General features: G+C 39.0%; 1 protein-coding gene across 1 annotated transcript; it reads right to left on the bottom strand.

The window, feature by feature from the left end:
• Positions 1 to 207: 207 nt before the first annotated feature.
• Positions 208 to 6038, bottom strand: LOC117379374 (glutamine synthetase). The gene is made up of 7 exons (XM_033976075.2): positions 5940 to 6038; positions 3919 to 4093; positions 2946 to 3107; positions 2290 to 2436; positions 1897 to 2024; positions 1262 to 1461; positions 208 to 844 (listed from the first exon to the last, which is right to left on the bottom strand). Exons 2-7 carry the CDS (start codon positions 4085 to 4087, stop codon positions 514 to 516), a joined length of 1137 nt encoding a protein of 378 aa, XP_033831966.1. The 5' UTR covers positions 4088 to 4093; positions 5940 to 6038; the 3' UTR covers positions 208 to 513.
• Between the last annotated feature and the right edge of the window lie 10157 nt (positions 6039 to 16195).

The following is a 16195-nucleotide window of genomic DNA, read 5'->3' as shown; positions in this document are numbered from 1 at the left end:
ACATCATCCCCAAGGAGATAAACAAGTGCCCGATGTGCCATTAGAAACGTTACAAAGTACTGAGAACTGAGAACACTCTTTACTCTTACTTGAGTAATTTGGTCACTACTTTTTACTCATTTGGAAGTACTTGAGACCATATTTTGTCTGCTCTACCGACCTCTAATTATACTGTACCATCATTATGAAAAAGACACCAACAATTCATAGCTTTCATTTTTTAATGTTAATATTTAAATAGACAACATGTACAAGATATTACAGTAAACAAATACACATTCACAGTATCTTTAAATACACATAGAGTAACATACTCTTATTATTATGTACTACACGTAGTAAAACATGTATTCTCTCTGAAAGTTGTAGTCCTTATCCTGCTCCTCTGAGTTAGTTTTCATTTAATGTTAATATTCAAATAAATATACGCAGTCTCATAGTAAACATCTACACACTCACAGTACTCGGAAATAAATCTGCAGTAACACACTCTTACTATTGTGTATTACTTTGTCACATATATTCTTTCTCAAAGTCATACTCCTTGTCCTGCTCCTCTGGGTCTATGAGCATGGTCTCAGCCAGGATCATGGTCACAGAGTAGGGGTCACAGTTAGCGGCTGGTCTGCGGTCCTCGAAGTAGCCCATCTTCTCCTGGCCCACGTGGCGCGGGATGCGGATGCTGGCAGCGCGGTTAGCCACCCCCGTGGAGAAGTCAGAGATGCTGGAGGTCTCGTGTTGCCCGGTCAGGCGTCTCTGGTTGTCTTGGCCTCCGTTGGGGTCGTACAGGGCGATGTGCTTGTCGTGGCGTTTGGCTAACTTCTCTATGGCCTCCTCGATGAACCTGAGGAACAGAGGTGTTACTACGAGATACTAAGTGGAACTAATATATGCTTAAGTATAGACCAGTCATTCACAAAGTTAGGAGCAGATTCCATAATAGAAAATGTATATAAATGTACATTAAATATGCAATATGTAACTTTGCTGTTGGAGGGTGCTCATCTCCATGGGAAATTTGCCTGTCAAAACAAACATGGCGGCTCTTATTTATCTCTGTTTATATATTATGTTCCGAGTCAAATGAGAATTTTGGAGAGGAAATGTCTTCTGTATTTAAGAGACATGCTACAAATTAGAGGTTGTGGTTGGACCGTCTCTTATTACGATGGAAATGATAATGCAATACTCAACCAGAAGTAAAAAGTTACATTAAAAAAGTTAAGGAAAGATTAGCACGACTTGAGTTTATAATACATACTTGAGTCCCCCCTCTCTCCTCATGGACAAAGTGCTGACGTTGGTATGACAGCCCGCTCCGTTCCAGTTCCCCTTCATGGGTTTGGGGTCAAAGGTCGACACCACCCCAAATTCTTCACTGACTCGGTGAAGGAGGAAGCGGGCCATCCACAAGTGATCCCCCATGTCCAAACCCTCACATGGCCCGATCTGGAACTCCCACTGTCAAGACACAACATACAAGATGCTATTTTAGTCTAATATTGACGCTCTCATAGTAAAAATGTTGGGTTTTTTTTGGCCAAATTGAGTTATTTGTATAATTCACCTCTCCTAACCCTTGGCCAATCAGAAAGACTTTTATTCTTTTATTGCCCGAATCATCTTTTTGATTTAATATGGAGAAATGTTGTCACGATAAAATTTCAAGCTTGATTTTGATACTAAGGAACTTGATACTCAATACCAATTCTGATACCACAATGATAATGACTTAGTACTTTCTTTTATATTCCCATGTGGCCTTATCAATTAGTATCTGCTTTTCGATACTTTTGACAACCCTAGTACAGAGAAATGCTCAGTCCTATGAGAATGATCTATGTCTGCAGTGTCCATGGGTGGATATTTAGTCTGTTACATTATAATAATTCATACCTGTGATGGCATGACCTCTGCGTTGGTGCCGTAGATGCTGACCCCGGCGTACAGACAGGCTTTGTAATGGCACTCCACGATGTCCCGGCCGTACGCACAGTCAGCCCCAACGCCGCAGTAGTATGGACCTATGGAATATTACACATAAGACTAGAACGAGAGGGTATTTTGTGTTGATGTAGGCTATTTGGATATAACATAAGGGGTCCAGGATGTGGGAGAGGATGTAAGATAAGATGCTTTTTACACTTAAAGAATTACCTTTTAGCTTTAATTCATTTTTTCTTTCAATTTTTTTTGTAATTTTTGTTTTTTAAAGAGGGGGGCTTTAAAATGAGCTCGATTCATTGACTCAAAGTGGCAGCCATGTTTGAAGAGCAGAGCTGGACTCACCCTGGGGTTTGGGGTATCCGTTCTTGGGCCAGCCAAAGGGATGTCCGTCTGTCCCGCAGAGAGTGTACTCCTGCTCCATCCCAAACCAGATGGCCTCGCCCTTCACCTGCTCCATGATCTTCCTACAGCGCGCACGATGGTTTGTCTCTGAACACACAAAGACAGGAATGATCATAATGATTACATAAACGTGTGCGGATTAGGCCATGACAAATGATTCACGTATCTAAGTATTAAAACAGACACTTAAAGGTGTGCTATGAAACTTTTTAAAAATGTCCTTGATCTGCCACCAGCTTGTGTCCAGGGAGATGGCGTTACACGGAGGAGTGTGGACATGGAGGAGCGTTCACTTCACTGGCCAAAGAGGAGGCGGCCAAACCAAACAGGAAAACCTCTGCATTTGAAAAGAGGCATGACGCTGGAGTTTTAACGCAAGAGAAGTTTATTTACCATCAATACAGCACCCAGCACCCGGGCACATGAACCCTTAAGTGTGATAGAGTTGGCTATTCCAGTCTAGTACAGTCCAGTCTACCTATACTTCCGTTATAGGGAGTATTATACCTCCAGAGACGCAGGCTAAGATAACAAGGACTGCGCTTTTAATATGAATAAAATAAATCAAATAAAAGAATCCTGGCCTGTGTGTTTACCTGCAGGAAGCCGGTTGTACTTGAGCACCTCGCACAGCACCAGCTTGTTGGGGTCCAGCGTGAAGGGGTCCCTGAACATGGCCACTGGGATCAGGTACATGTCGCTGTTGGAGCCCTCGGCCTGGTACGTGCTGGAGCCGTCAAAGTTCCACTCGGGGATATCTAACAAAAACACACATGATTAAAATTTTTGTATATTCAGATGATGTGATCGGAGGTCGGTCTGCAACTGTACATCAAAACTTGTATGAACCCTATGTGAAATACTGTTACTGTAAAACATAGTACCCAAACGTAGCAGTGAAGTAAAGCAGGAGGATGCAGTTACTATGGTTACCAGGGGTGGAAAGTATTTAATTACAAATACTCACGTTGGTGTAATTAAGCAGATTTTTAGATAAGTGTACTTTGTCAATAATACTGTAGTTGTAGCTGTACTTGAGTATAATACTAGTCATTCGCTTTATTTAAATCAATAGGAGTTACTAAGTACAGCAAGTCCTAGTTGTCACATGCATGGTTTTCCTGGAATATGCAACTAAATGACAAGAAAAACTGAACGACTCAAACATGTGACAGGACTAAACGTGTGTAATTATGGGCTGGTTCTGCCTGGTCAGCCCTCACAATGATGCTCCAGGCCAAACAGATCTGAAGTGTCAAACACCTGGTTGTACTGGTCCAGTCCGAACAAGTCCTGGTCAGGAGGTTTGGAAGTTTTATTACCGTTCATCATCTTTATGTGTTTTTCTTCTAAGAACGTTCCACTACTAACACATGGTCCCAGTACATTTCACAAAAAGTCATTGAACGTTTACGGAATCATTTCTAACTTATCTAAATCCCCACTTCACTTGTACTATTACTACAATAAGTGTCCCCTTCCAAAAAATAAAGCCCACTAACCATGTAAAGTAAAATAAAGTAGAGTTGAATAGAGAAAAGTAGATAAATAATAGAGTTGCGGTCATACCCTGGATGGTCATGGGTTCTTTGTGCAGAGTCCTGGTCTTGCTGCGCAGTCCCTCCCCGGTGCCGTCGACCCACACGTAGGTCACCTGGCACCTGTCCCCCTGAGGCAGGCTCATGAACTGCCGCTTCACGCTTTTGTTCAGCTGCGAGCTCAACGATGTCATCTCCATTTTGACCTGCATCACAATACAACACAACACCTTACTTTACTGCAGCGCAAGTGGTAAACCAGGCTGTCTTTATTCTAGTAAATGCAACAGGATGTATACATGTGTGCTTTTAGGTAAAACTAACAAACGTATTAACCCAAAAAATGTTTCAGTCCCAATAAAATAGGTATGTTTCATTGAAAGAGCAAGTCCCAAAGCTTTATAAAGCACATGACAAGTGTTTATGCTTTTCTAATGATGTGTTGGGAAAGTACCTGTGGTCAATATTTATCATAGTTTTACATCAGTTAAGTTTGTGCAAAAAAGTGGCAAAGAAAACTACAAACATACAGGACATTGCATACCTGCATACCTCTACCTATTTCATCAACACAGAAAATTCCATCCAAAATACAGAGAAGGCTTACAGGCTAGGAAGTTTAAACCTTAATTTAACAAAATAAATGTGTTGACATTCATTTTTATTAGTCTAATCACAGCAAATGTGTAATACAGACATGTTTTGGCCCATGTAAACATTATGGTTGCTAGGTAACAGCTATGGAAGTACCTTTATCTATACTGGCAGACACATGTCACATCTGCTGCACGTGTCCCACCAGAAAGTAAAAATAATAGTCAAGTCTGTCACTTTAGAACTATGAAAACAAATGAAGAATAACACTGACATTCTTGTTTTCCAGGTGTAGCTATGCTGGATCATGTGTTCTTAGCGCAATCTTCAGCCGTGTTACGTCACTCCCGTTTTTTTTTACTTTTTTTAAACTACTTTTTTAAGATTTAAGGTCTTGTGAAAAATATGGTTCCTTTCCCATCAAGGACAAAGAATGAAATTGAATAACAAAAGTGTGAAATGATGACAGCTATTGTGTGAAGTGGGAGGTGAGATTAAAAGATTCTCTCACCTCGACAGACTTCAAACCAGTTTTTTTAAAATTTATTTTTAGTATTTTTTCCCGGTTTTGTTTTGAAATTTAAATTCTAATATGACCAATATTTCAATCTGATTCTGTTTTCAAAATTATTTTCAAGTAAGTATTTATCCTTAAGTATTTTTTTTTTAACAATATCCCCCGCTCCAGTCAAAACCTATGTAATAGTAGTAGTTATAGTAACGCAGTTGTGATCTACTACTTAAACTGTGTACACTGCGTAACACTTTAGCCAATACTTAAACTTGACTAAATAATAATAAAGTCCAAGTTATGGCAGGTCTGTGGAGAGGCAAGTCCACTCACAGGGTCATGTTTACAAGGTATTTTGACCAATAAAGGCCCACGAAGTCTATTAAAAGCCACAGTATGTAACTTTTTAGCCAAATCTAAAATAAAAGCATGTTTTTTTTTTTGGTTTGGTTATGTTTGAGGCACTGAAAAACATGCATCCTTACTGTGCGTGAGCTTGCATCTCCACAAACCTAACTCTTATTTGACCTTCTTCTGCTTGTCTCTATGGAAATGTTGTTCCTTAGGCTATAATATTCTCTGGTAATTAAATTTAAATCTGTTCATACAGTTTATATAACAGCTGAAGCAGTTATTTGAAGACATATATACAGATTTTGTTGTGTAAAATGGAACGTAAATGAACATATTAACAACAGTAATTTTGTTAAGTCGATGTACTATGTCTGACCTCAAACTACTACTTATCCCATGCAAATTTAAAACCTAAAAATTATGTTCATTAACTATTTTTTTAAGACTTCCATTGGCATTTTTACAATAGATATTTATACATTGCACAAGTCAACACTACTCATTTCAATCCTAATATTATTAATTCAAGTCATTTTGCCGTAAACATTATTTTTTGCAGTATAACCCAACCCAAACCCTTTCCTGCTACTTACTTGTGTCCAGGTGAGTCCAGGTGAGTCCAGATGATCTTAGGCAGCCTCTGTGTAAGTCTGTATGTGATGAATAAGCCTAAACTTGCCGTCCTTTTAAAGAGAAGTGCTGATGTCACGTTGTTGTTGTGACGATTGCAGGTGTTTCATCAGCCCTTACTTTGACTTGGCTCCGCCCACTTTGCACCTTTCAACACATGTGAACAAATAATTCACTGCAGTAAAACATGTAACCTGGGCAGTCCTGCATCAGTGCTGACGCAAAATTAGCAGTACCGCTTAGAAGTAATGAAGTTTTCCTAGTTATATCAACAGAAGTATTTAAATTTATTTGATAAGAAAACATAAAACAGTGGTGTATCTAATGTTTTGTTATATTTTCATGCTATGGGTGATATTGATACCTATTTGTCCTATAAATGTCAAAAAATAAATACTTGTGAAAGAAATCAGGTACAGGAGTGTTATATTACGTTATAATATGGATGCTGTAATGCTAATAAGATTAAAAGGAAATAAATGTTAAAAAAGGTATTATTAGCACTATTTCCTTGTGATGATTGTTTCAGAGAAGGAAGTACTGTACAGTCATTGTCACAGTCTCATTCCTGTTCACTAGGAATGCTTCATATAAATACATTTGTTATACTTACTATAATTATGACAAATGACAGATGCACGTTTCACACAAACCACTAAAGAAACTATCTGACCTTCCAAGTACCACCAGATCTAAACCAGGTCTATGACAGGTCTGTTCTGAAAGCTGGTGCAAGGTTAGAACTCACACCAGCATCAAAAAACAGGTCATCAATATGGATACAATTTCATGTTAAATATAACCGGGTCAGTATTGAGTGAATGTTTCAGTATGAGCATTTTTGTCACTCCACCCTTTTGCTCAAAAACACTTCAACATTGACATTAAAAAGACTTTGAGTGAATAACTGTTTGAACTCTTTACCCATGTTTACCCGACAGAGACGTAGTTTGCCTGGAGGGAGAGAGGACATCTGCTGACGAAAGCACGGAGGCTTTAAACCCACTGAACACAATTACAGAGAGATTCCACAGGGTCAGATGTTCTGAGACCTGCCTATGCCTGTGGTAGAGACCCAAGAGACTTGGGTCTCTTGGGTCTCTACCACAGGCATAGGCAAAAGGTACAAGCCATGAGAGAAGTTTCTTGAACCACCACCTTAACGTGGTGTTGTGGTGTTGTTCAAGGATGTCCATCCGTGGACGTGGCACCAGTGATGATCCACTTTGTCGTCATGTCATCTGACCTTTGGCCCTGTGTCTTGGGCAGTCAGGTGAGGAGAAGGGCAGATCTGTAGAGCACCACCTGGTGGTGAGTTAGATCTGTTGACAGGAGGAAGATGGACAGACTCTGCAGATCATCGTGTATCGTAAAGGTCTGTTGGGAGCGTCTGGTACAGCCCTCTGTCATTACAGTCTTGAACTCACAACTCACACAACTTCAACTTAATACCATTCTGTGGAACACTGAACTTAACTCGGACATTACCTAAGGAACCTCCACTGTTACAAAGTATGATTAAAACTGGTCAAAGTGGCTTGTGGATAAAGTGCTACTAGTCAAACTCAATATGGAGCTCATCATGTGGGAAGTCATCAGTCCAAACAAACAATGAGGTGAACCCTGCACAGGTAACATAACAAAGGCCAGATACAGATCTTAGCACAGCTACAATGTTGTGATATCTTTTGGCAAAATGATGATGATGATCATATCTGTATATATCAGGTATTTTCATGTTTCCACTGAACTCATTCATTATAACCGTGTTATAATGCTGGGTCTTCATCCAACGTGACACAGATGACCTCCTGATCTGCTGAAGCTCCTCCCCTCTGAAACTTACACACATTTCCCTGCATTAACTTAAGTGAAATAAAGTAAGTACCAAAGATACTACTACTGCTACTACAAACTACTTCAAACTACAACAAACTCCTAATATTACTACTACTGCTATTGCAAACTATTACTACTACTGCTACTACAAACTACTACTATGACAACAAACTGCTAATATTACTACTACTGCTATTACAAACTACCCCTACTGGCCACATACTGATGTCTAAATCAGTTGTACTTTGTATTAGTTAGTACTTTTTCAGTATTACTTCTCTATAAGCACACTTTTCAAACCTTATTAAGATATTTCTTTATATACTGTGTACAATGGTATTCCTTGCTCATAATGCAGCACAAAAATTAAAGAGGCCTCTACTGCACCATAAATTTTTTAAAAAGGTGCATTACGTAGTTTTTCTGGCTCAGGGTACACTACCTGCTATTACTTTGACAAAATACATCAATTATAATTCATGTTTAGTGTCTTAATAAGTAACACAACAACCTATGGCAGTATGTCTTTACTCAGGCAGGGCTTAGACTGGGTAACTTCTGGTTGGTGGGCGAACACATAAACCACTACACCACACCACACCACTCTAATACCAAGTACCGTAACCACTCTGTACTTCTTTTTGTAATAGCAACTGCGTAATACAAGCTGAATTAACAGACCTACGTATTCCATTATGACATATTAAGTCATTAAGTCATTAAAACAATTATTTTTATGTCTTTTAAATGAGCCTGGGCCTGAAGAGCACACTGCATTCTTGCTTAAGACGCAGATGAGTAATCCAAATGAGTTAAATTAAATAGTAGTTATGAGTTTTAATAATGATGTGGGCGTATTTTTACCTTAAAAACCAAAATAAAGATGGCGTCAGGGATAAACATGAACAGCGCTGCTTTCGTCACGTCCTCATAAGAAAACTGGACCGACTGCATTCCCCTGTCAGCGCTGGTGTCCCGGAGAGGCAGCATTCCTCTAAATAAGACACAAATACATGAATACGCAACAAAATACCAGGGGTCAGCGCTTTAAAAGTCCTGTGGAAAGTAACAAAGTCAAAATGAAAAGCTTTTATGGCGTTTTGTGAAGCTGTTTTGGCCTTAACCTATTCACGAGTTCAGCTTCTTGATATACGTGACATTTTAAGGATTTTTCACCAAACGAAATATATACTACGGTATTTCATTATAAATTGTTAACTGCCATGGCAACAGTAACAGTTCTAATTCTGATCATTCTGCCAACCATGGATATGATTGACAATTGCTTCATAAATAAACGCTAGTGTCCCCTCCCTAATCGCTCTGAGTGAAATTGTACTGCGCATTTTCTGAATTTTACTCAGGCCCGATTAGAAAAAAGTACAAAATTAAGTGCACTTAAGGCCATGTGTAATGTGGATATGTGTAATGCCCTTTTCCAAGTTCTCATCAGTGTAACATTTTCAGTTCTGTACTTTGTATGAACTTTTGTTTCAACTCTTATTTTCATTTTGCCTCTGACGTCCAAGACAACTATACCCACATGGAGACAACAAAGGCTTATCTCATCTCATTTTACAATATATCACTACACTATTGTTGTCGCAACATTGGCTGATGCAATAATCACTATAGCAACAAACAATAAGACCAAAGTGCTCCATCTGAGAGAAATGTTCTGTTTTTTAATGAGGTGTGTTTTTAAATGAAAAATCCTAATCCTTAATCCTAATTTTGGTTTAATTTGATAAAATTTGATCTTTAATCTTTAATCTCGGTTTTGTCTATGTTAAGTTTTTATTTCTGGCAAAGTCTGATTTGTTAAACAATTCACAATAGTTTTGCGATACCTTGTGCAGTCCAATCACCAACAGCGTTCATTTCTGATTCATTCACAACGGCAGCACTGGATGATGCAATCGATGTCACAGCTGAATATTTCACAGTAACACCAAAGCTCTGACAGAAATGTGCAGTTTTTGAATAAAAACGTGTTTTTAATATAAAAAGGGAGATTTTATTTATTATTCTCCTTACTAATCTTGATTTTGTCTCAAACCTGAAATGATTATGTCAAAACTATACCTAAATATTGCATTCCTATCAAGATCACAGCACTTAACAGCCATATCACAATCTTTTCCAGTATCGTGCAGCCATAACTGATGCTGAAATGGTGAATAAAGGAGAATGGAGTTGTTTACGTACATAAGAGGACGGGGAAAGTGAGTGGAAAAGGTGCAGAGACTTTTAGACTGTTGTGCTCGTCTTTAAACATTTGGCCATTTTAAAGATTTAGTATTTACTGTTGAATTAATTTGATGAAGTAATGCTGAATGTTTAATCAGTTTGTCTATTATTTTGTCAAAACATGCAGATAATACAGTTTAAGTATTCAGTTTTATTGGTTAGATTAAAATAACAGTTTCATGGATAGTGATAGTTCATTAAGTCAGCATTTATCTCCACACTGAGGGATTGTAGTGGGTCTGTTTTTGGTACTTTCTTATCGGGATTCTTTTTCTGTGCGTCCAATCAAATGGTAAATGGTCAAAGGTCACATTTTTATATAACGCTTTTCCACCTTCAAGACACTCAAAGCACTTTACACCAACGAACCATTCACCCATTCACACACACATTCACACACCAGTGCACACAGACACTGGGGGCGAGAAGGGTTAAGTGTCTTGCCCAAGAACACAACTACAGCATTCATTTGTGGGAGCTGGAATCACACCGCCAGCCTGACTGCTCAACTCATGTTTACAATCGAGAGCGGGATTCAAACTGCCAACCTCCGGACCAGTGGACAAACCCTCTACTCTAAATACTGTAAAATGAAACTAAACACCTTGGGACATGCATTTCACATTTTCTAACTTAAAGCTGCACTATGTAACTTTTCGGTTGGAAGGTCCACCACCTACTTGACTCATGAAGATGTTACTGCATTGCCAGGTATGTTTCACAGTACGGCATTAAACTAATATATTTTGCATGTTGTTCTTATCTTCAAAAATATGACGCATTCTTACTGTGAGCGGTGACGTCTCTCCACAGATCTGACCTGTAATTTGGCTTAATGACATCACCGTCTTATCTTGTCTCTATGGAGAAAGATCAGTTTAATGTCTTAATGTGACAAAGTTCTAGAAAAGCAATAGGAGACAATAGGAGACCATCTGCTATAAAAAAAAAATACACAGTGAGCCTTTAAAATAATGTGGAAAATATATTTTAGAGAAGCGAAGACGACTTTGGATTAATGGATTAAAAAAACAAGCGTGAATGAAGCAAAAATACACCTCCAGGTATGTTTTTAATGAGGGGACAACAGTAGAACATGACTAAAAGCTCAAATTGTGACCGTTCAAACACAGTCCCAGCCAAAACTCCCTGAACAGGAACTGATCCTCCACAAGAAACACAAGTAAAACCAAAATACACAACATACTTTTAAAAATGCTTTACTAATGCGCTTTTAATTAACTTCACTCACGTTACTAGCAGTTATTTGCTTTCAAGTAAAAGTAGAAGTAGAGTTACATGGTTAAAAATGTACTGAAATGTTAATACTGCTGCCAGATTTGTACTTAAGTAAAAGTGTAAATACTACTCAAAGTACTAGTTACTTTTCATACCATTTTAATTGAGCTTTACCTCCTATGAGTTTATCTAATTACTATTACATGTCAGAATTATAGTCAAGTACAAGCACATGTTTAAAAATGTACTCAGTTGAAGTGACATAAGTATTTGTAATGTTGCGTTCCATCCTTGGTATCTGCTCTACCGGTCAAATGTTTGGACACACCTTCTCGTTTTTTTTAACATTTTAGATTCAGATTCCTCAAAGTAGTCACCCTTTGCTTTGTCTCCTCCTGGTTTTCACTTCAAAGCTGCAAACAGTGTACAAAGCAGTGAGCAAAGCCAAAGATTGGACATTTTTACGTAGTGGATTAGTCCCGGTTCAGACTCCAACAGTAAACATTCACATACTAGAAAACATGAGCGCGTCCGTGAAAAAAATCTGAAAAAAGCTGTGAAAGGGATTTGTCCAACAGATTGTCCAAAAGTGTGAGACTCTCCCTTGTACCTGGTGTGACAGACTGATTCAGATCGACCCTGGAGCAAATACAGAGCTCCAGTCCAGATAAGAGCTTTTAAAATGTCCTGTCCTCTTCAGACTTGTTTGTTCAGGCCTTCCTCACGATGCGACCGCTCTTCCTCAGCTCTCTGGCCCGGTCCGAGCGCTGTGATTGGCTGCTGGCTCTCCACACTCCTGGACACGCCCGCGCCCTGTACAAAACACGGACACACAGTTTTATTAAATGGTATGTGTTTAGATATTTCTAAAGCAAAATAGATACTTTTAGAACTCCATGAAATGTTTAACAAACTCAAATATTCTCTGACCATTAAAAATAAATTATAATTTTACTTAATAATCAATTTAACTCATTTTATTTGACAGGAGATTTCAGTTTTTGCCTTTACTTTACTTTACATATTTGAACTGTGGTCCATTCAGTTGTAATGGTTCAAACTCAATTAATACGTTTGTCTGATTTTAAAGCGGCACTACGTAATTTCTGATGTAGAGTCCGCTACCCGCTTGTCTTAAAAATGTTATTATTATGTCTGGAATATTCCACAGTACCGCTTTAAACATATCTATCTTGCATTATTCAACTGCAGGTCTTTTTATTCCCCAAAATGATCTTGAAAAAAGAGAATTCTTACTGAGAGCATTGTCACCTCTCCACAGATCTGACCTGTAACTTGTAGCTTTGGTGTTACCTGCTTGTTTCTATGGAGATATGGTTAATGCTGGGCGAGCAGGTGTGAGTCCCTTCACTAGAAAAAAGCTTTTAATGCCATTTAGACTCCAAAAAACACGGTCAATCACTAGGGAAAGACAGGAAATATTAGAAGGTGAGCTTTGCCTTCTTTTGTTGTCATTTTGGCTCCAGGCTCAACATTGATGTGACTAAGCGCTTAAACTCCTCCCACAATCACATTTCAAATCGAGCTGGGAGGGGGAGGAGGGGGGCGTGGTCTGGTTATATGAGGAACAGTGTGATTGGTCTAACAGGTATCCTCTCTTCAAACTTTGTCCCTGCAGCCAGTTGTTTGTAATCAGAAACACCTGGCAGTTCTGTGTGACGTCACATTGCACTTGAAATTATACTGGCGACAGACAGCACAGCACACACTAGGTTTCGACCAGAAAGCTAGTTTGAACTAAAATTGCTCAAACATGACTAAAAACATTAAATAGTGCTAGTAAAACAACATATACACAGTTTAGTTGATTTACAGTAACGTATTTCCACTAAGTAACACTTTTACAGCAGCAGGATGAGCTGGAGACGAGGTTCAAACCCCAGTTCAGCACATACTGTACACTGTTTTCTTTAGTTGCAGCGCCACACATGGAGCATTAGTGTAACTGCACCTTTAAACTGATCACACTGTACTGATTATGACAATAACATAACAGCTGGTCATTGTTTGGCTGCAGTGAGCACAATCTGATCAGATCATACAATCATGTGGTCACTGTTTCTATTTTTAAACTGAAAGGAAACAGGCATATAATGTTTTCCTTCTGGCTAAATAAGGTTTGTGGAGATGCAAGCCTGCTCAGAGTAAGAATGCACGTTTTTTTTAGTGTAATAAACGCAACCAAAATGCAAAAAACAAACAAACAAAACAAAAATATGTTCTTATTTTAGCCTATATTTGTGGACAAGAAAGTTACATAATGAGGATTTAATTAATACTCTAACCCCTTAATTAATCATTTGAATAAACTATATGTTCATTATGAATTAAGTCTTTGCTCATAGTTTATTAAAGGTCCTATATTACACAAAATTGACTTTTGTAAGCATTAAGCCATCTTATAATGTTGGTACCTCATCAAAAACATACCTGGCGTTGTGTTTTGTTTTTACACATGTTTGAATAACCCTTTATCATTAGTCTGTCTGTATCTCCAAAGCTCAAAATGCTCTGTTCCACCTTGTGATGTCATGAAGAGGTAGTTTTCAAGTTAGCATCTAGCTTTTACCTTTTGTTCTGTACATTTCAACCCTAGAAACCCAATTTCTATTGTTGAAATAATCCAAATGATTCTAGTGAAGGTGTATGGAGTTTAAAAACACACAGGAGTACTTCTTGTATTACGACATGACATCACAAGGTGGAATAGAGTGAGAAAAGAAACATGCAGGAGTTATTATAAAGTGGTACCAAAATTCCAAGTACATTTTTTTTGCAAATACGGTGGAAAATATGAGCTCTCACACTCTAACATCTCCATACATCCCCACACATTGTCCATTAACCCCTCACTGTTACCTGCTCCTGGGCGGGAGTCCGGTCCGTGCACGTGCCCTTCCGCTCTGCTTCCTGTACTGCACCCAGCCACACACCAGCTCGTGCGCGATCATCACATACAGGAGGAATATCAGCACCCCAGGGTCCATGTGCCAATCTGCCCCAGGGCGAGTCCAGCCACCGAGCAGAGTCACGACTCCTCTGCCTCTCCCTGTGTGCTCCGAGCTCTGGTCTCTGTGGCGAAAGATGAGAGAGACAGAGAGAAAGAGAGAGAGAGAGAGAGAGAGAGAGAGAGAGAGAGAGGGGAGAACATGTTGCCGTAGAGACGCCTCGGTTGCTAAGGGCGACTCCTCAGCATCTCCTGAACTGTGAAGGCGGCCAATCAAGAGACTCGAATCAAAGCTCATTGTTAAAAAAATCTATCTTTATCAGCTTTTTGTTGTCTATACTTGGGTTTCAGAATAATGAAAAATTTGGACTGTTGCCATAGCGATTGACAATAGCAAAGTATTATGTCTAAGCTGAAATGCATTAAACATGACACATGTTAGACACAGTGTACAATATCCATAAAACAAATGTATTAAATCTAAAATAACATTAGGTTTTTTTCTTTAAACTGCACCATTTGCCAGTTGTATGATGACTACCTAGATTTTTATGCCAGATGCCCTTCCGGTCGCAAATGGACAGTGTGTGTGAAGTGTCTTGCACAAGGACAGGATTTGAACCAACAAATTGCAAGTTTCCAGTTGGACGCTTGAACCATTGCTTCCCCAAAAGTCATTTATAAAAGACCTACCTTTGCAAATAAATTAAAAATAGCAAACGACGAAGTTTAAATCTGTCAACTGGACAAATCGTTGTATGAGTGAAGACGTTTTGCTGCTCATCCAAGCCGCTTCTTCAGTTCTGGTCAGATTGCTGGTGGCTACTGCCTTAAATCTATCTGAACCACACTGAAACTCTAAACAGCTTTTTGTTTCCAGTTTCAGCTGAAACTACCCTATTCAGCCCTTAACGACCCTGCTATTGTTCTCATTGTTCTGGGTCTGAGGATGGAGTTGTAGATCGGGGAGAGATTATGTCTCAGGCCCCCATTCCTGTTTAAGGAAGGATTCTCTTTCCTAACAAAAATAGCTTCCTTAACTCCTCTCTCAAACCATTTTTCTCTGGCTAAGATCTGAACTTCACTATCTTCAAAGGAGTGGTTAGTGGCTTTAAGATGGAGTAGCTGTTTAGTTTCTCCAGTGTAACGCTCACTGCACTCTTCACTACACTGAATGGAGTCGACTACATTACTTTGTTTATGGCTCGGGGTTTTGTCCTTAGGGTGAACCAATTTCTGCCTTAAAGTGTTTGTAAAAAACAGGAATCTCATACTGTCTGAAGATTCTCTGAAGTTTTTCAGACACACCCGCAGTGTAAGGGATGGTAACACCTCTCCTTCTGGGTTCAGATTCCCTGTTTTTTTTAGCTATCTTCGATTTATTGAAGGCCCATTTTGGATATCCACAAGCAGAGAGGGCTTTCTCCACATGCTGCTCCTCCTTTACTTTTCCCTCTGTGTTTGTAGGGACCACTTGAGCTCTGTGTTGTAATGTCCGGATCACTCTGAGTTTGTGCTGCAGTGGATGGTGTGAGTCAAACAACAAGTATTGGTCCGTGTGTGTAGGCTTCCTGTAAACTTCTAGCTGGAGTCGCCGGTCCTCTCCTATTGTTACTGCACAATCTAAAAAGGCCAGTTTGTTCTCCTTGGCTTCTTCCCGTGTGAACTTGATGTTTGGATCCACAGCATAAATATGTGCAGTAAAAGGCTCAAGATCCTGAATTTTGATTTTTGTCCAGTTGTCATCCACATATCGAAACCAATGTGTGGGCGGAGTACCTGGAAATGATGCCTGTAGAAGTTTCCTCTAAATTGGAAATATGTGGTATTAAGACAAATGTTTCTTAATACCACAAATTACATATACATACACACATTTAATTTAAAAAGTTTATTGATTTTAGTTTTATTATACAAGATATG

Source organism: Periophthalmus magnuspinnatus, chromosome 12, assembly GCF_009829125.3.
Source record: "Periophthalmus magnuspinnatus isolate fPerMag1 chromosome 12, fPerMag1.2.pri, whole genome shotgun sequence".
NCBI lineage: Eukaryota > Metazoa > Chordata > Actinopteri > Gobiiformes > Gobiidae > Periophthalmus > Periophthalmus magnuspinnatus.
The sequence above is the reverse complement of the archived record's forward strand: the minus strand, read 5'-3'. Positions and strand labels throughout refer to the sequence as shown.